The 22,139-nt window shown below is 40.2% G+C and overlaps 1 protein-coding gene across 2 annotated transcripts in view; it reads right to left on the reverse strand.

Annotated features, from left to right (window-relative positions):
- slka (STE20-like kinase a) overlaps positions 1-12,052 on the reverse strand; it is a 29,131-nt gene extending 17,079 nt beyond the window's left edge. For both annotated transcript variants that reach the window (XM_083897611.1, XM_083897610.1), the window contains exons 1-7: positions 11,469-12,052; positions 6,607-6,771; positions 4,028-4,076; positions 2,243-2,392; positions 1,354-1,426; positions 449-643; positions 170-251 (exon numbers count right to left, since the gene is read on the reverse strand). In XM_083897611.1, the coding sequence (XP_083753737.1) occupies positions 170-251; positions 449-643; positions 1,354-1,426; positions 2,243-2,392; positions 4,028-4,076; positions 6,607-6,771; positions 11,469-11,618 (864 nt within the window). In that variant the 5' untranslated portion in view covers positions 11,619-12,052. The remainder of the gene's footprint in view (positions 1-169; positions 252-448; positions 644-1,353; positions 1,427-2,242; positions 2,393-4,027; positions 4,077-6,606; positions 6,772-11,468) is intronic.
- Between the last annotated feature and the right edge of the window lie 10,087 nt (positions 12,053-22,139).

Here is a 22,139-nt window from a genome sequence, read left to right on the forward strand (position 1 = left end):
ACAGGAAACATAAACCCATGATGCCTCAGGCCATCTTTCCAGCACATAATGACAGCCTTTTTTTTTCTTCACATGTGTGTGTATGCATTCTTTAGGTTTATATTACAGACTGTGCATGTGCTTACACTGGCAGATAACAGCAGACTGTGAATGGATTAAAGCGGCTTACCTGTAGAAGCTGTACCGAGTTCCATCTATTGTCCACATTCTTATCAAGTGCTTTCCGTAGGAAGTCTTTAAACTCTGGTGACCTTTCAGGAACAACCAAAAAAACAAACAAGAAATCAGTTTCTTGGCCATGTAATAGAGCTGTATCTCGGTCTTTTTCTCTGTGTGGTTGAGTTATAACAATTTACCACACTCTCTAGCACATTACACACAGTCCACATCGCCTTATCTGCAAACCAGAAACATTCCAGTGCCACCTCTCCATCTCTCACCGCCTTACCAGCGAGAGGGATGCATGAGCGTGGGCGGCTCGGACTTGGCTATTTTCAGCAGCACTCTCATGGGATTCATCTCGTGGTTGGGTGGCTCAATCTCTGCCAGCTCTATCAGCGTCACCCCGAGGGACCAGATATCGGCCTTGTAGTCGTACGGACGGTCCTTGGACGTTTCACACATTACTACCTCTGGAGCCATCCTGCGAGAGGGAAAAGATCTGGAGGGTTTATAAGCAGCCTTATGCAAATGAAAGGCAGCAAGAAATGTGTGCCAACCATGTGATATATGACATTTATTTTCTCAAGATGTAGGTTATAAATGATTAGAGTTTGGTGATGATCCAGATCCAGATTCAGAACAGGAATGTATTGGCACTGAGGGACACTGTGCATCCTTAATATTATGGATGCTTTCTCTAGTTCTCTATGTGATAAGATACATCAAGCTCCACCAACTTACACTGTCATTTTGGTCAGGAACTTGTAAGATAGCATACTCAGCTTAAACGTACAGTTTCATTTACATTCAGGAGGGTTTATTGGCAGAAACTGACCATACAAACTATAAATATGTCCATATAACTATACAAAGAATGGAGGCCATAATTTTGTGCTGGGATGTTTCCATAGAAACACAAAAGGAGGATTTAACATTCTGAAGCAGAAGCTAATTATGCAAATAATAAACCCAACGCATAGGAGGAGAGGAAGGTACTGCAGTGTTTTGCACTCATCAGTCAAACCATTACGTGTCACCAGCTCATCCAAAACGGACCTTAAACGCTGAGGACTTTTCACGTCTAAAAACACCTCTAAAATGTCACGACACATCATAGAAAACCGTGGGGGCGACGTGATTATCGGCTGGACATGGGTAAGTGCCCTCGTGTATCCAGGCTGCGTGACTCACCAGTACGGCGTGCCGATGAAAGAATCTCTTCTCTGTAACGTCTTGGTATTTTTAGCAGACACCCCAAAGTCAGCTGAAAATAGAAGAAAAAAAAAATTTTGGATTGTTTTTGTCAGAGAATCAAAGTAAACTGTTAAATGGATTAAAAGACACAGAACTCCATTAAGCTCATTTCAACGAGAGCAAGCCAGTCATAATAATATCATTAATTCCTGAATTGACCCCATTAATGGACAGAAGTCCATCATGGGTGCCAGCACTTCTGTTATCCGTGCAACTATTTCTGCCTGCTCCACCTCCGATTCTCACATCACTGTCAGTATGTACACATTAGAGGGAAAGAGAGATCATTAAGTCTCTGGAGACCGGCTGATAATTATTGTTTGCCTGACTCTGACATGACTCTCTGCCTGTATAGGACTTGAATCATCAGGGATCCAGCGGCTCTGGAACGCTATAGCAGTGACATAAACACAGTTATATAACCAGTACATACAGTAAAGGATGTATAAGCAAACAGGCCTACAGAGAAGACATGACTTTGTTTTCAAATGCTTTAAGTGACACCAGGTGAATGAATAATTTCAGTTTTTAACAACGAAATCATGGTGCTGTCGCGCTTTGTTGCCACTGCACAGATGGGAATGAGATCCACAACTGACTTTTACTAATTATCTTTTTTTTCTTAAACATCTATTAGCGTTGGCCCTGTGGGAAGGTTCAGACCGACCACCAAGGACATAAAACTGAGAGAAAACCTGCCACTGAATCGTCTATTGTTCTGTGCCATATAACACGCACTTGACTGTAACACAAGTGATAATTTCTTCCAGAAAAATCCTTCACATTAGGGACAATTTCCCAATGGTGTAAAATGAGAGGTACATACCTAGTTTCACCTCTCCATCCAAGGAGAGGAGAATGTTACCAGCTTTCAAGTCCCTGTGGATGACCTTGTTCTCATGGAGGTAACACAAGGCGTCCAAGGTCTGCTTACACACCACACGGATCTGGGGCTCCGTTAGGGGCCTCTCCAGTTCTGTGGAGAAACAACAAGCACACATGTTATTCTGTAGTTTCTGTTGCTACATTCAGATTACAAGACTGTATGTAGTGACTTGAATCAGATTTTTATTCTGACTTTCAAATCAGATCTGTGTCACTTCAGTATGTGACATATCTGGTGGTGTGTCCATACGACATGAATGAGAACAGTCACATCAGTGAGTTTTGGTGTTTTTCGTGTGTGGCACCGTCAACTGTGCGAGTGTAACACTGCAAAATCAACCTCACAAATGCACTGCTATATAGTCTGAATTGATGAAGGTATATTATCTTACATATCTTGGAATTTAAACTGAGTGGTGTCACAAATGTGACGTTTTCTATTGTTGTTGAAGCATGCAAAAAGGTATTCGTCGCCTTCAGATGTCAGGCACTTGTGTTTTAGATAAGAAACCGACAAATCTGGTCCGCAATTTATCAGATTTCAAACGTCTGACATCAAAGTTTGCGGCAGCAGTGCAACACGGCAAAGTTTCAACACGGAACATTGCAATATATAGCAGCCTCTACTGTCATACAAGATACACTTGGCTTGTTCAGCACCTCAAATTAATCTACTTCTCCTGCATCCATTAGAACGGTCCAAAATTCAGACTGATACTTAAAAACCCACTACAATTTAAAAATATACAGCCTAGAAGCGCATCACAACGTCTGCAGTAGTTACTGCATGGTCCAACTGTGGGCGCAGTGAGTCCTGTTTGAATCCATCAGCAAATACAGTGACGTTATGTTGTGGAAATGGAGGACACAAACAAACTAAACCATCCTGCTAAGTGGATGAAAAAAAATTGGATCTAATAAGCAGCGTGTGGTAATATTTCAGATTTTCCACCGTAGACGAGAAAGCGTTGAATAAATGTGCAGACTCATGTGTTAGTTTAGCAGTGAGCTCCACCCAAGTACAGCAGAACAGAAGAGGCGTCTCAGATGGGCAGTGCCACAAGTAATTAACCCCACGTGACTAATGGTAAGCGTAATAATTGACAACGTTGTTAAATCTCTAATAATATGTCACACGATATTCATCTGAACTTGACTTCTGGAAAAACTGACAGCCTGAGTATCCATGTTTGAAAACACTGTCTTCAACAAAAAAAATCTGATTAAGTCTGCAGTCTGAACATAAACTCAGAAAGCAGAGACTGGGGCCAGTTGGACATGGTAACATTAAAAATGATGGTCGGTTGGTGTCCAATAGCAACAGGAGGACAATACTCCACCCTTAAACCAGCCGGCATGTATGACTGGACAAATCCTGGCAGAAGAAATTGGTTTTGGGTGAGTCAGACCACAGAGCAGAATCTACCGTACACCCAACAGTGCAGTGAATTATTTGGTGTCCTAGTAATTCACAAGCAAGACCAAAGTTGTGAGGTGATTATTTTACCTTCAATATAAGATAGAGCGCTGGTATTAAAAGTGGACCAACCTCTCCTTGAAATCTGAGCTACAGTAATTACACAGTTGAAATGGCCTCTCCATTGGTGGAAAAAAAAATTCCCACTGCAGGTTTTTTTTTTTGTTGGAATAAAACGAGTTGGCGTTCAGTGATGGAGCAAAGGAACCGCTCCAGAACTTTGTTTCCTTCAGTGAACGAAGGACTTACCCAGCATGATGGCATCCACTGCACCACCCCCGCAGAACTCAATCAGTATCTAGAAATTTAAAACAAAGTGGGGGAAAAAAATTAGATTGATGCAACACAGCCATTATTTATTTATTTATTTAACTGTTATCCACAGAAGACATCTCTGTTCTATGTTATTGATTACGGTGTGGAGTGATTCCGAGAATCCGATCAATCAGACCCTAAAATATCTATACTGAACATGGGGCACATCTTCAGTTTCCCATCTCAAGTCCATTTTCCATTTACAGTGTGAATTATTCGTCTGCGTAAACATTTTAAGGCTTTAACTGATGATTATTTTCATAATTAATGAATCTGTTGATTATTTTCTCAATCATTTGATTCTTTGTAAAAAACAAACACAATTCTTATAGCTCGAAAATATGCTCAAATGTCTTCTTTTAATGATTTCAAATAAACCAGACAATATACTCAAATTGATTATCAAAACAGTTGACGATTCATTTAGTAATCCATTTATAATAGATTAATTCGTAGAGCATAGAATTTTCGTTCTTAAAGTATCTCGATCAAGAAGTGTGTCTCACACATTTTGCCTAATAAAGAGGAAAGAGAGTTTTTGGATTATTTATTTATTTGCTCCTCTGTGATTTAACTGAATATCTTTGGTTTGTGGGCGAAACACAGCATTTGAGTTGATGTCGGGAAATTCGAAAAAAAGTTCTCACATTTTTAATTTGAGTAAATAATCAACATATTAATCAATAATAAAAAAAAAGAATAAGTTAGTTGCAGGGCTATGCTTGATGTCTAATGATCCAAAGAATACTGGGTTTATCAGTTAACAAACACTATATGTTATGGTATTGGACATTAGAGCAGCAATTATTGTTTTATTGACTTTGCCAGCTCAGGGTATCATATGACAGAAAAATGAATAAACAAATACAGTAAATCAATCTATCAGAGCAGCAATCGAGCACCTCCCTCTATTCACAAGAGACACAAACAAAGAAAGAAAGAAAAGAGAAGCCAAGTAACTAAGTGGTTATTCCTGTTCTACACAACAAATGATTTTATGCCATGGGAATCTCACATGTCATCTACAATCCCGAAACTCAGACAGGTGTTAAAAGTAATCTCATATTAAACATCAAACGGATTAAATAAATTCTCTCTTCTTCCCCGATTAGTGGTATTCCTATTCCTATCAGTTTTTATGTATATTCTAAGAGTCATACAGTGTCTGAAACCGTGACATCTTTAGTAGAAAAATATATAAACACACAGTATTATACAATAATTTAAATTCCAAATCTTGCAAAGCAGAGGCAGTTACTGATTCATCGGACTGCTTTAGAGACGTGGGAAGGACGGAGAGCCGCGCATGCACCACTGAATTATTAACAGGCACTTTCTCCAGCCACCAAAGCCACTCCATTATCTTCTTATACATGTGGACAGACCACAAGGGACAGTCACATGAAACCACCTGCCAGATCCTAATTGCGCTACGGCCTCATGTGGCACACAGAGTGAGACGAACTGACCATGTTGAAAGTGCGCTGTGAACTTACTCTCTGTGCTCACACTAAAACTGTTTTATACATTTACTCACTTTGCCTCAGTAAAGACTCAATAATCACTGATTATGATAGTGGAAGGCTCCATAAAGATCCCATAGAGTGGTCCTATCGCACATATATGCGAGTTATGGAGGTCTACTTACATACATTAACTTGTTTTTATGGTCAAAAACCTCCTAGTTGCTGGAAACGAGCCGATAGAAATCTCTCCTCACTGAAGCTCTCGTCAGTCGCGCTGTTTCAGACTCAAATCTTACCCCCAGAAGACAGAACTGTGTTGTGATTGGCCAGCCAACGAGAGCTTTCCCAACTGTCTTGTGATTGGCCAATACCTGGAAGAGACGTAATCAGCACGCTAGCTCTCAGAAGCGCAGCTCCCCCCTCTGGAATGGTGGATGCACTGCTACTCATTATCAAAACATTGCTTTAACAGTGTTTAAAAATGGCTTTGTCACGACTCCCCGCCGCAGTCCCTTTTTAGACTTTGACCCGGAGTCTGACCCAGAGTCAGAGGACACTTTCGCAAGCGAAACAACGGACGTTATTCTTCTTCTGCAGTACAATGTACGCAACCGGATGTGCCCGGACTCGTGCCCGGACCAGGAGGATCCACTGTTCAGGAGAACTGCTATTTATGTAACCGGACCAGGTTTTTTCAGAAATCTCGCTGAGACCGAGATTACAATACAACACAGCGTTCTCAGCAGTGGCTGAACTGTTTGTTTCGAACATTCAAGGCTTCATAAACGAGGTAATGACGCAGATACACACCGAAAAACTTCCGTTCTAGGTCCGCTTTAAACAATAGTGACCGTGAATGTCTTTCAGGTAATCCTGTCGTCCTGGCCACACACTGACCTCTGACCTTGTCACATGACTGCCTTTAAACCCAAACAGGGAAATACTTGACTCGGGTCACTGCCTCTGTGTTTCCTTGGATTAAAATCAACAGCAACACAGAAGAAAAACAAACTGCTCTGTCACTCAGGCGCTCGCTTGCATGCTTACCCAAAGTTTGCCTTCAAAATAAAAGGCGTCCAGCAGTTTGACGATGTGATGGTGGTCGCAGGAGGCCAGGATCTCAATCTCCACCATGTAGTCCTCCAGTTCATCCTCTGTCTTTGTGTCGATCACCTTGGCAGCAGCGAGAGTCCCGTTCTGCTTGTTCTGAGCCTGTAAACAACATTGACCACAAACAAAATAAGAAATCACAGAGGATTGCCGATTCGTACAATAACAAGATGTTTAAAAGAAACAGAGCAGAGAGAAGGACTGTGTTGAGTGAGTTTGTTGGTCAGTGTATTTATGAAACTGCTGGCACGGTTGCGCAGCTACTGTGGAAAACATCCGTCAACATTAACAATTTGATTTAAAACATAAGCCATTTTGAAGCCAGAGCAGTGGAGAACAGTGGAGGACTTTATGTAGCTGAGAGCAATCTCACGCAATGTATTGTATAAATAAATAATCGACCTGGAACAATCCATGGATTAATAATCGATTATTAAATGAATGGCCAACTATTCTCATAATCGATTTAAGTGATATTTTAAATAAATAAAACTAGGTTTCTGATTTCTCTTTCTTCTTAAATGTAAATATTTTCTGTTTTTTTTGCACAATATAACAAAGAAATCATAATAAAAACGGATTCATTCCAGTTTGTAATTTCACATTCGAGAACACCGTTTTGAGGTTTGAGAACATTTTATGGACCAAAACTAATCGATCAATCAAGAAAATAACAGAATAATCCATTATGGAAATAATTGTTGGATGCAGCCCTGGTAAATGTTCACCACAATACATTAAAGTGGCTCATTATTATTATCACATAGTGTGGTATGAAGTCACAATTCAGCACCCGTCTAAGAGGAAGTGACACAACACGTTGCCGCAGCATCAGCTCGTCACACACCGACGCTCTTAATGGGACACAGCACCTGTTTAACCACCGCTGCACTGGCCACAGTTTACCACAGAATTTCATTTTTGCTATTAATGCAACAGCCCGAGTCCTAATAAATACAGTCTAAATAAACATGGTGTGATGTATTGAGAGGGAAAACTACTGCAAGGAAAAAACACAACACCGACATACACAGAGTCAAAATAATTACAGCACACCCTGTCATCTTCTAGCATTTTCACACTAAATATCCATTTGTGAAACTTGTCAACTTCCTCCTCTGCCCTGTTTTCTTTATATCCTCTCACACTGACACTGCAAGACAACATGTTTAGTCACAGGAACTGTTAAGATTCTACCAACTAATTCTGTGATTTAATACATTTATGAGCAAGTATTCATAGCACATTTCAACATCTTTACTCCGGATCAGGCTGTGCTTGGATTAATACTAATACCTAATAAAAATACCACACAGCCCTTGCCACAAGAAGCTAAGAAGCTATTTTAAGACCAGCTTTGGGCTTAATGTTTGTGGATACTACAGACACAATCTCAGGGTGTTATGGGAAAAAAGAAAAAAAAGAAAAAGAAATGTGAGGGCGGGTTGCGAGCAACTGGTGCAGAGTGTGTCAGATCCTATATTTACACACTTCTGACCTGACACACTCCAAACCTATTTCCCTTTGTACTGGCTGATGTCTGGTTTACACAGGCCATCATTGAAGGCCTGTGTAAACAAGAACGAACTCAGGACATTTCTCAAAAGTCTGTATCGACTTTTATGCACATCCTTATTTTGGGAAAACAAACAAACAAACAAAAACAAAAAAATCTAAAAACGGGGAAACTATGACATCATAGCTCTGTCATCATTTCTGCTGTCATAGTCTTCTTTTGTGCTCACAGTTTTTATATGGGACACAAGTCTTATTAACATGGTCTATATCTTCTACTACGTTTTTGGTGTATATCTGTGGCAGCGCCACCAAGAGGCCTGGCATGTACACTACAGCATTAAGGGATTTGGGGGGAGTTTGTGTATATGAAGACATTTCTTGAAACTAAGCCAAGTTTCAGGAAGACCTTTTAAGGATGAAGAAGACAAAGACTGTACAGGAAATGTGGATTAAGTCTTAGCTTCATGAAGTTGCCATTTTCTGACATTAGGTCATTGAATTTAACATTATACACTTTGCTAAACTCCACGTAAACATGACGTCTGAGGTGATAAAGGGAGGGAGATGCTGGTGACGGCAGCAAACAGGAAGTGAGCCAAAAGTTGTTATAAATTACTGACAGCAGCTTTAAACATCGTGCTTCTTTCAAATATTATTGTATGCTCAGTAAGTCATTTAACTCGTTAAATCTAAAGAGTCGGTGTCATGTGCTGATGATGATATGGTGGCTGTGCATGTGCGGTTAGGACTCTTCTTTTTCCACGCTCTTCAAATAGCTGATTCACACTTCGCTCACCCCACCCAAATGAGGCAACAATCAGAAGCCTGTGAAATAACTGATGACATGCGCTGACAGTAGAGTCGGTACGTTAAGAGGTGAATATTTAATCCGCAGTGCTATGTGCTTTCAGTCACTAATCGGCTAAAAAAATCTTGAAATAAAACGGCTAAGAGAGATTTCCTGGCTGCAGTATTTGAACATAACTGATCAAGGAAGGGAAACCAAAACAAACTAAGGAGCCTTGAATTCATTAAGATGATGCCTGCAACTTATCTCAACTAAACGAGTAGAAAATCAATGTTTCTCATCTAATAATTTTTATGAAATACATGTTATAATGTACAATAATGCACATTTACCAGGGTGTAAATGTCTCAGCTCACAGTATAACCTGTAGAGTATAAACAGTTAGTAGAGATGTAGGACCTCTAACTGTCATAAACTACAAACAGCCAGGAGTGACTCATTCAACACATCATCAACCTGAAGTGGAAAAAAGGTTAATGGCAAAAATCCATTGTCTATGGCATTGCTCCTGTCATTTTTGGCAATCTGCTCTCAAGTTTCTGGACCGATGTTAGAGCAGCGTTTGAAAATCCAGTTTGACAGTGGTTAGTCCATGTTTATTTTGTGTGGATGTGGACCACACCTTCACCAGTTTGACTGAAGCCAGGTGCCTCTCAATGACATGGTAACGTCATATTTAAAGAACCTGACACTGTAACACTTAAACATCCTAAGGGGGGGGGGGGGACAAAGACCCTGACAGAGTTGAGAGGAGAGTTCTGGCTGGTGACACGGCATCATCGGGGTCAGGTTTGCTTGTATTTGCTTCACAGGCAGATCTACGCAGCAAAGTACTGGACTGAGTTAGAGAAGTTAATGCGATTGTCAGTTTCATGATATTTCAAGAACAAAAACCTTGTTGTCATGGATGTGTGATGGCAGTGAAAGGTACAAATTCCTGACAAAAACTGTAGTTTTGTTGGGAACAAGCTCTGCAACGGCTAGCATTGTTGCCTTACAGCAGAAAGGTTGCCAGTTCAGATCCTGGTTCACACTCCTACTTCCTCCCACAGTCCAAACACATGCAGATTGGGGATTTGGTAAATTGGACAAGCTACATTGACTTGACTTTATTGAGGTGTGATTGTCAGAGTGACCGACCCTACAGTCCAACCTGTGGCACACACACTCTTGTTTTGGTCAAAGAAAAAACGACAGTGAAGAAGACGGTGGATGCTTGCTTTGAAGAGAAGCTATCTAAGGAGATCAGCCAGTAACCACAGATCCATCCACCTGTACAGCCCATGACTCAACAGAATATAAAGAAATACAAACTGGGCAAACTGCTTGAGGGAAATTGCCGCAAGTGCAGTAAAAATGTGAGATTGAGTACACATGTTTGGAACAGTAGCGCAGCCATTTACGCAGCAAAAAAATGTGTAGCAACTCTCGCCAGACACGGAGAGAATGAAGCAGGCCTAAATATTGCACCATGGAAGTATTACTGCTTATGTTATCTTATCTTTCTAATGTGACATGATTGTTGGTGTCAGGTAGGCTGGTCTAAGTATTTCATAAACTGCTGATAGACTGGGATTTTCCTCTGGAATCATCTCTGTTTGCATAGAATGATCTGTGAACAATAAAATATGCAGTGAGTGACACGGTCACCTGGTGAAAATGCCTAATTGAACCAAATCATATGAGAATGGCCAGACTGATACATATGAAAGGAAACAGTTTGCTACAACAACTCAAGTAATCGCGCAAAAGGACCACACAACACTTCCAACTTTGAACAAGATATCATCATTTCCAGGTTTGGGGAACACTGATCAACATTTTACAAACCAAACAAGTAATACTCTACAGATTAATCAATTATTTAAAAAAAAAAATACTTGTCTGTTGCAGCTCTATGGTTCTTCCCAAGTTAAAAGACAACTCGCTCTACGACTTAGCCACCATGACCATATTTATACATGTTTATATTTGCTCTTCGGGAAGATCTATGCAGATCTATTTTATTATACTTCAAGATCAAAAACACCTTGTTGTCACAGACGCGTGATGGTAGAAAAAGGTACCAATTCCATGCAAAATTTCTGTAGTTTGTTGGGAACAAGCTCTGCGACGGCTAGCAATGTTACCTCACAGCAGAAAAGTTGCCAGTTCAGATCCCAAAGGCCTCCCTGTGATCATTAAATGCCAAATGTACCCAATAGAGCGGTCAGTGAGTGTGTATTAGTATGACAGTACCACGATACAAACCGTACCGTGGACTATTACCGCGGTATTGTCGTATCGTGATGTATTGATATGTTCCATCCCTGGTGTGAGTGTGAGGGAACTGTCTTGACATGGTTTTGAGAATGACATGTACAGTATTTGGTGGCTTGGATGATAAACACTCATTTTAACCTGTATATTTTAATCTATATACATGAACATAGTGGATATGAGTGAAACCCTGAGGCGGATGTGGTGCGTTTACCTTATACACTTTCCCAAACGCCCCATCTCCCAGCTCCCCGATAATGTCCCATATTTCCTCCGGGTTGACGTCTCTGTGCACATGTTCATACTGCTTCTTCTTCTTGTCGGGCCCAAACTTGAATATCTTCCGGAAATTGAAGAAAGACATGTTTTTGGTCGCTTTATGAGGAACTACCGAGAGCCGAGGATGCGTCCGTCTTCGGTTATTTCCGCCGCCGCGACAAAACACAGCGGTTCTTTCCGACCGCGGAGCTCAATCGTGAACCGGGGGGGGGGGGGAGAAAAGCAAAATGAAATGTCCGTTCATGCGTTACACGACAGCAGACACGCGTGTTGTAGTCGGCTACGATAAAGCCAATTATAACTTCCCTTTTGACGACGGCGGCTCTTTGCAGTCACATCGTAGCTAGCGGTGTTTCACTGTCGGACGAGGAGGAGGAGGAGGAGGGTGGTGAGGCAGAAGAGAGGAGAGTTCCGAGGCTTACTGTTATGACACGAAGTCGTAACTGCCGACCATAGCCTCACATACGACGCCACAGTTTCACCATTTCCTCGCGCAACGATGGTGAAATACAAACACACAACCCCAAAAAAGACCTCATGCTTCGGTTGGCTGACCGCACAGAAGTTAGCGGAGTAGCATCAAGCTAGCCAACGTATCGTACTCGATTATGCGGTTACAAACTTCAAAATAAAACCACTTGCAAATAAAACGTGTTTTTGCACCAGAAATTTTTTTTAATTGCATGCCTACATTGTGATATTTATTGCAATATTTAAAAGATTAGGGGAATAGTGTTTTCTTAAAGTTAGTATGTAAAAATTAGACAGTGAGTGTGCAGATCCAGAATCCAATTTGAGGTTTGAAACCTTTGTAACAGGAACTAGCTGCACCATTCCCAAGTTGCCAGGTGGCCTTTGCATATCAGAAATTAGGTTGATTTACATAGTAAGCATCAGTTTATAGGAAAAAATGTCTGGTTTGTCCATTCAAGCCACTGTAGAAACATAGTGGTGAGGCAGGGAGTGGAGTGCAAAAACATATTTAATTGCAACAAAGAGAGAGAGAGAGAGAGAGACAGTGACATATCCGTTTAAATGTGATTTTATTTTCTAAGACAGACGTTTAAAATGTATGCTTTTATGTTGAAACCCAAATGCAGGCGCTTCCGCTGTCAGTGGTGAGCTTGACGCGGTTGGTTAACGGTATCTGTTTCCTGGATCACCTCCTCAGCAGGACGTGCTCCACTCAGTGGCTCAGCCCATTCACGCATGCTATTGTCGTCATGAGGAGGAAAATGTGCAAGAAGTAATATTAACCCTCATTTAAAAAAAGAAAGAAAAAAAAAAGGATCAATAAATGGTTAATGAATTAACATAGCAGTGCACATTTAGTCCTAACAACAACACACAATATGTATAATGAAAAACTTAAACTTAACTCCTTAAAAACTATTATATAGTCCTATAGTTTTGAAAATAACAGAACAGTTGCTTATATTTGTCTCTCTTTTTTTTGCTAATTTGTTATTAACAGTTTTTCCTCATATCTATTGCTCGTCTTCAGCTTAATCTTATCTTCTTGCAATCAGAGTTCAAAGTTCTTTTACTGCACAAGGAAACAGGATGATGACTTGTGTTTGTTAATGCGACAAAGCACCAAAGCAAATCCCTAATAATGTTGCACACCTATTTGGCACAACAAACATGATCACATTTTGTTTACCAATAAGCTAAAAGATCATAATGTATATACCACATAGGGACAGCTTCACTAAAAACAAGTAAATTCTTTTTTTTCTCTTTTTTTTTTTTTTACAAACCATGAATTTTTAGTCCATAGTAGAAAATAATCACTACTGTAGAATCCAAACCCATTACACAACAAAACAAAATAAACAGAACATTACTGATGTTAAACTGAAGTAATATTTTGTGTTGTCAGCGCCCCCTTGTGGGAGTTTGGAGCCAATGCTTTCTGGATTAGGTCCCTGCTCATCCACTTGGAGGCGGTAAAGTCATCCATGAAATGCTTCAGTGACTTGACTGCTGTCAGAAGTACAAACGGCCTGTAAAACACCAGAATGAACAAACTGTTGATTGTATTGTCGTATATGAATATTAATAATTTCTATAGTTATAACAGAGCTACAACATTTTAAACAGCGGTTCATTTGTTGTGGCGGTTTTCAGGAGGAAAAGTGTCCTTTTTTTGGGTGCAAAGTAAGACGAGCACTTGAATGCAACACATGAGTAAACTTTTCCACTAACTTAACGCAGAGGAAAATACGCTCTCAACAAGTTATGTTGTCCAAAAATGTCTGAAATCTCACGCTGTGGTCAAAGTTATCCTACATGGTAAAACAAGCGCCTTTGCGGAGTTTTGAAGTGCGGCCATTGTCTGACAATTATGGTACATGCGCCCAGATCCAGAGGGAGCAGAAGGAACTGGATCTATATCCGGTTTTCAACATAAAATACTAACGTAAGAAGAAAAAAGAAGAATCATTCAAGTTTTAAAATCATTTTTATCTCATAATATTTTGATTTGTTTGTTGTTGTTGTTGTTTAGGGCGTGCTATGACTCCAAGTAAAAGTAGATAGTGTTCATTTTATGAGAAAATAAAGTCTCTCTCAGTTGAATACCCGTTTATTGGCATGACGAACACACATGTAAGTGTAAAATAGTGACAAAACGAAAACATATAGTTTTTTGTTTTTTTTTAAAGAAAACTTAATACATTCACTTTACATGCACATATATGACAATGTAGGACGATTTACTTTGAAATCCGGAAGTAACCCTAGATGGGATTTTGTGGGAACTTTAATGTGGTTTAAAATGTATAAACATTGTCTTTACGATTTAAAGTTCATTATTGGTGAGGATAATATCAACTCCGTGTATAGTTTTTGTCACATTTTTTAGCGAGAACACATCCTAAAGTCAACACAGCAACACCGTGGAGCTGTTGCTTGGGATTTGACCGTAAACTGTGGAACAATTGCGCAATAGACTGTTGACCGCTGAGCTCATGCGTTTAACAGCTTCAGACTTTGAATATTACTTTGATATATTAAAGCCTACCCGTGAGAGTCCGGAAACAGCTCGATAATAAGAGCGTGACCTCCACTTCTCCAGAGGTTGAGCTGCTGCTCTCCGGCCAGCTGAGGTGGGACCGCCCCGCTCGCATTCACTGTATCCGCGCTGCCGCTGCCGGGACTGTCCAGCCCACAGGGAGGAGGAGGAGGAGGAGGAGAAGAACGACTACTTTTACTGCGCTGTCATGTTGTTAAAGCAGTTCAGACGCTCACAGACCGACGGACACTAACATTTCATGGGTACTTTTTAAAGTCTGAGCGCGGAGAGAAAACTCCTCTACCACCACCGTCTCATCCACCTTTTCTGAACAAGTCTCCTGAACTTTCCTCCCCAGCGTCCTCCTCAAGGCTCCTGCTCATTTTCTTATGGTGTTTGACGCCCACATTATCGTAGTTTTCATGGGTAAACACCTTCTTTTGCACCCGTTGTAGATTTGGTCTTGGTGCAAAGTTTGTTTCAAGATGCAGCTTCGTACAGTTCTGGACGTGAATGTTGTGGATGTGCAGAAGAGAAGGAACCCGTCCAAACACTACGTAAGTTCAAATCTCCTTATTAATCTGTGTCTGTGATGTCATGATGTGCGCGTGGACATGGCGGCGATATAAATAATTGCGATTCACGATATCTTTACCAATTAATAACTCTTAATGGTATATTTTGGTCAATTTGGTCTGCATTTTATCTTTATATGGTTCAAAATTATTATTATTATTTTTTTTTTTTTAAACATTGAAAACATATTTGTTTATTGTTCCAATAAAGATTCCTGTGTTAATGGAAATGCACCACAATGAAATAAATGTAGGGCTGCAGCAATTATTCAATTATTAATCAATTACTAAATTATTTGTCAACTATTTTGGATCAATCACTTTAAATATTTTTTTTCAATAATTAATACTAACATTCTGATTTGTTTCATTTTCTGGCTTCTTTGACACATAATTTAAGCTTATGTACACTTGTAAACATTACACTTGCCTATAAACATGATTTCAGCATGTTAGCATGTTAGCAGTCTCCACAAGCACAACCTCAACAGAGCACTGGTTAGAGCACTCTTTGCAGTCAAGGATACTATTTTTAATTAAAAAAAGAGTCTTTGGGGAAATATCACAAATGTCCAGCTGGTCGCAGCAGCTGGACGGGCATGTGTGATTGACAGATTCACAGATGGAAGCCAGAAAAGATAAATCAACCCAAGTTGTACCTTAAAATCCAAGAGTTTTGTACCATATAAGCATCCAAACACACAAAAGTAATAATGAATATTAATAATTTGGCACCTGGTAATATCTTTAGGGGAATTAATTGCTGCCAAATCTGTGATTTGGATCAAATATACATGAAACTTTGTCTGGTGGTAGAGTGTCTTACGTAAAACAGATTCTGTTCAAATATCATTTATTTCTTTACACCTTTGCCTATTATAAGAGATGGGGATTTCTTGAGAATTTGACATTTGTTGTGATGTCACCAGTGGGTAGATTCATACCAAAATTAAATGGGAACAGACTTGACTTGATTATCACAAAGTTAAAAATAAACCCATGCCAATGAAAACAATAATCTCCTTGGCAGCAAGGTAGTTCGTTCATTCATTCATTCATTCATTCATTCATTCATCGCCTACTGCTTTATCCTCCACATGAGAGTTAATTTGTCTTTTGGATCATCCTACACTAAATGCTGTCTGATACCATCTGTGATCTCCATTATTTTTGTGCAGAAACTCCCATTTACAGGGTTTACAGAGTTCGGTCACTCCCTGTTTCTGACTTGAATGACATCAGTTCACTTTTTCACATGAAGAACAAAGTTCTAGGCTGTGCTTGTCCTAGTCTGCTATGCAGGAATCTATGCAGTTCTTTAAAGTAGGAAGCATGAGTCATACAGTTCTAATGTGCTGGAGGGTGTTTTTTTACCATCCTATAACCTCTTTACACTCATGTGAGAACCACGACCAGACACATTCTCATGTAAACATCATCAATGGGAACAATGGTAATAGACTGGGACGTCATGAATTTGACAAAAAGCTGTGTAGACACAACTCCACCGAGGGGGATGGAGTTTTTACTTCTCATCCTTTGAACTTTAGTTGGGTGTTGGGAAAAACCATTGTTCCGGAGATAAATATTCTTCAAATCCATGTACCAGAATAACCCTAACCAGCCTTTTTAGTTTCCTTGGGGAGGTTTTAAATGACCACCAGAAGGAAAATACAAGATAAATTCTTTGGATCTTAGCAGAAATAGAGCTGATGTTGCAGTCGGGCAGATTATTCGGGGTGTGTGGCTTTTGTTTTTTTGACTGCAGTCAGTCCTTTGAATCTCTTTCAAAGCGGATGGTTTAGCTGTCAATAAAAACTTTTACAGAGACAAACGACCACAAGAAGAACTCGAGAAGAACAGTTAGGCGGTTTGTGCACTCACCACCAGTCTGAAACCCAGTTTTAAAAAATCGGTCATGATTTTAATCTGAATCCCAGCTTAACGTGAAAAATGCAAATGCCCCATTCTAGAGCCAGTGCCAAAAGTCAGGGGAACAATGAAGTCATTGAAAAAAAAAAAAAAATTGTAATCTGACCATCACTAATGCGTGACAGGAACAGGCAGAACATCAGCTCAATGGTCTTCTTCCTCTGGAGATCATGAAAGATTATATGCATAAATCTAATATTTGATAAGCATGTTAGTAACATAAATAAGAGCATGTACGCTTGTTGAAATTACCTCCGGAACTCTCATCTGTGTTTGACGACGAGGGACGGGCAGGAGTATTAGATTAGTGAGTATTGGCATGATGATGAAAAGTCGATTGTAACATAATTTAAAAGAAACAAAGCAAATGTTAAATCTCTACTCCATTGACGACCCAATTTGTGGTGGTGGTGGCAGCAGCAAGAATCTAGTGAGGAGATTTCACGTGTGTTTGTAGAAGTGATGAAAGGGGAAATATTATGCAAAATCTACTTTTTAATCATATTATTACTTATATATATTTGAGACTCTGGAGGTCCAATCAGTCGGCAAAGTATGAAAAAAGATGACTCACTCATGTTTTTGTGGTCTAAGTATAGGAGATAAAACATGCAATGTTGACTTCGGCGCTCATTGGGACGCCACAATGAGCTAAATTCCTGGAATTGTTGTCTCGCGGAGCTCCGCTTTGTCCTTAAATCACGTGAGAATGAAACGGTATCCAAAAAACCGGGAATCCGCGAAGTCCGCGACAAGTTCTGTTCTTGGATCCACAGTGCAGCACAGAGTCCTACACAAACTTCCAGCCTCAGAGGATTTATCTGTCCAGTGGATACATGTCACGGCAATGTGCCTGCTAAAGCCTGCAAATGATCACTTTTCCAAATGCTAACTGCTGTTAGCTCCCAGTAGCCTCTGTGGCTGATGTAATTTCCTGTCCCTTAAGTTTCGTTTAACTTTTTTTTAAAGGTGGACCTAAAGAGATACTACTAAACACAGCGTTCTGAACGGGGCTGTTTTGGCAGAGTGATTGAACTGCTGTGGCGCTTCATCCTTATGGTATTTTGACCAAATCGTGTCACAGACGTGTTCATTAGGACACCAGGGAACTATTTTAATTAGGAGAAATAGGGTATAATATGACCCCTTTAAGAGGTGCATCTTGAAAGAGTTCCACTAAATTCAACACACTGTAGATCTTACAGAAGTGGTGAACAGTTTTTGAACGCATCTCATTAACTGCTTGTTTTAGCTCCACACGCTGTGAACCCTGCATTCCTTTTTTGAGCTCTCATGAGCTGGTGTTATAATATTTGAATATTTGACAGCATTTTTGTGAGAACAACGTGGCTCTCGGCTCTTCTGTTTGATGCTTATTTTTTTGTTGTTTGAAAATCACAATGATCAACACTGTTGAATCGCAGTAATTGTACTGTCATAATGAATCAGAATCTTATTACAACATGAATCAGCAGCCAGGCATTGTGATACAGTCAAAGTGTGACAATAGCACATTATCCCAGCCCTTCTTTTAGATTTAGTCACTCTGCCGCTGAGAACAGCCTGCCAGTGCTTTCATCATGACTATACACTTACTTTTGACCACACAGTCTGGTCTTGGCATTGTCTTAGTGACCTCCGTAATCAGATCCGCTGAGCCACGAGACATGTCTCAGCAGTGCCGCAAAAAAATCAATCAGTCCATCAGACTACAATTGGATTAATTAACCTGAGAGTTGGGATCAATTGCATCATCCATCTCCCGCCTCCCAGAGGCCTCTAAACACAGGGCACACGCTTTCCCTGGGGACGGAAGCCGGAGGTGACGGTTGACTGGGAAGTCCCCACATGGGAGGAAGAAGAAGAAGAAAAAAAAAATCAAATCTCATTATCTATGAGCTAAGCAACTGAAAATGCTTATCCGGTTTCAGAGAGGAAAGAAGCAGCTCTTTGTCTTTCGTCCCCTCTGTTAAAGTGTGACTTCCTCCTCAGGAACTCATGGCACCAGAGTCAAAGAGTCCATGGCAACTAATCCTTGTTTACATACATTACATGGGTGGTAGATGCTTTCAGAAGACATGGAATTCTGTTATAAGGCAGTGGTTTGTGCAGATTATTCTGAATGAAACCCTCTCATCACATATAGTCTTTAATACCCAGAGTAAAATATGTCAATCAGCTGTATATAATCTTAATCCGTGTTAATTCAACACACATGGGCCCCACACTGCTTTGAAAGTCTGTAGTGTTTACTTGTTTTTTACTCCATTGCAAAGAATGCAATTATTTTTGCATTTAATTGTAATAAGCTCATATGGCGTCTGCAACGTTTGGATCCAGACATCAACCATGAACTTCATGCTGTTTTCATTAATATCGCACGTTAATTAACTCGCAAATAAAAATGTGTTGCTCTCAATTTATGTCTTATTGCTTATCCGTATATGTTACATTGCCACAGTCAGACGGATCATGGTTCTTTTGGGATGCGTCCTGACCTCACACACCCTCGCTCCGTTGCCTAAATCCGGAGTGTTCGGTCACGCTGTCTGTATCCAATTAGCAAGCTGCTGCGGAGCTGGGTTCTGCCTCATCGCACACACTCTTGCTCTGATGAAGTGTGTGCTGAACGAGGACGGCAATTCAATCCGGTAACTGATGTCCTCGCAGATTGCCACCATATGTGTAAATACTGCCTTTGTAAACACTCGGTGCCATGCACGGAGACGAAATTGCATGAGGTGCAGCCATCTGTTTTCCTACCCTCGGGGTGCGCGCGATTGTTCGCGGGCCCCGTATTGTTGAGGCAAATAAAGGATTTATTTAAGGAAAACTTTTGGCAACATTTTTTATGTTTTTTTTTTGCTCTGTAAATGACTGATGTCTGCCAATGGGGAAAAAAAAGGATTCCCATTCCAGCTTCTGTTTGGGTAAACACTTCATTATTCCTGGTGATAGATAGAAGAGGTGGGAGTTGTTGACATAATGGGAGCGTCGTTTGTTTCCACAGAGAACTCAGGTGGACCTTCAGTGTAAAATGCATCACAACTTTATGCAAGTAAAAATCATGTATAAACTAAATAATTAAAGACAGAGACAAGTCATCAAAAATCTAAACTTTGTCAAATAAATAAAAAAGTAGAATTTAGGGCTAGGTATTAGGTAATAAACGACTATATGTAGCGATCCGGCTACTTCCGATGAACTTTTTCAATACCAATTTTATACAATTTCAAGTTTCAAGTAAGATTTTCTCACCATTATGATTAAATTATCTAGGTTTAACTGTCAGATCTGGGTTAAAAAGTATACTACATGATGACTAAGGTTTCCTAGTATTGTCCTAATTATTTGTCGTTTGGGGATACAAAGGAAGTTCTATACCCAGTTAGTACCACAAAAGCACTGAAGCCATTAACATGTAAACGAGGCAATGTTTTAATAAGTGAGTCTCTTTAAATCCGTTAGACCTACTTCTAAACACTGATGGTTTGTTCCTATGTGTGTGACTCAAACACATGTACTTAATGAGTTGATTTGACCCCCGGTGACCTCTTAAAGTTAAGTCAGTAGGGAATGCACTTTGTGTCATTAGGATAAGCCGAGCTAAAGCCGTGCCATGTTATCTTTGACAAAGTGACATTGCTCCTAATGGGCCTCTCTTGTTTGTGCTTCTCTCACTAGGTGTACCTCATCAATGTCACTTACTCCGACTCCACTTCCCACGTCGTCTACAGGAGATACAGCAAGTTCTTCGACCTGCAGGTTTGTCACAACGCGAACCCAAACGAGGACGCTTCTTATAAAGCGATAAAGCTTGCCGCTGTGTGTTAATCATAGCCTTAATGTTCCTTCTTCACATTAAACTCTGCAAGGTCAGTTTTACCAGCAGCTGGAAGGCAGCTCAGTGAAAAGGTTTTATATTAAGACTCCTGGACTTGGCTTGGAAATGGGCAAATAGGGGAAATCCAGTCAGCAGACGCACATGAGCCCAGTCTGATGTTTACAGCCTGCTATTAAGATATGTCTCCAAATTATTTTTACTCACCAAAACCAGTCCTCAGAGCAGTTTTGTGCATGCATTTGCTATTTTAATGTTACTGTTACCTTCAAACCGTTGCCAAATGTGTTTAAATAATGATAATAATTAACCCTATCAACTCCACATGACTCTCTGTGGGGACATTCCTGTGCACAGTGACGCACTTCATACATCACAAGTGAACAGAGACGAGGAGGGAGAAGCACACTGGGCGAGTAAAACGAGACAGTTACATACAGCGGCGTACCAAGAAGATAGATTGTACCCTTAAAAATAAACCTGGATTTTCAGCACGACCTCACGATCGTATTTTTATCACAAATTTGGCTTCTCGCGTACGTGATCATGTTCAGCCGACAGCGCTAACCTAACCTAAACTACTGCCAAATGCATGCCTGCATGCGCCAACCTGTCTGGGTCTGCATCTCACAGCTCCTGGACGCTAATGTGAGTGAATGTGGGAGAGAAAAAATAGGTCAAATCAGGACTGCAGTGTTTTGGTCATTACTCAAAGATCCACAGGGGGCGACAGGGAGGTTTCTCACTGTAACTTGTAAGTTTATCTCTGGTTTAGTCTAACCAAACACACGTTATTTGGTTGAAAGATAACATTTATCTCATTCTTTTTAGTATAAAAACACTGGAAATGTGTTTACTTTGCAACATTCAATCCCTGGTCAAATGACTCCGCAATACATGTGTTTCTTTATTAGATTTGGCTCCGAATAGCTTTGTTGTGAACACAAGACGTGGGTGAAAAAGCTTTTTTTTCTTTCCTAAATCCTCTTCCAGTTTTTGGCAGTGATGCAAATTCCAGTGTCATTTCTGTTGCAACACAGTGACGCACATTCATCTTCCTGCCGGGAATAGGTAGTCATCAATGTTTGTTATAGGGATTTTTTTTCTTTTAAATAATTGATCAATATATTGATTATTTTCTCGATCAATCGAGTAAAAATGTTGAAAAATGTCCACAGACCAAAATGTTCAGTGTGATTTCTTTGTTATATGTAGCAAAGAAAACCCAGAACATTTTTCACA

Source organism: Microchirus variegatus (assembly GCF_963457635.1).
Source record: "Microchirus variegatus genome assembly, chromosome: 11".
Lineage (NCBI taxonomy): Eukaryota > Metazoa > Chordata > Actinopteri > Pleuronectiformes > Soleidae > Microchirus > Microchirus variegatus.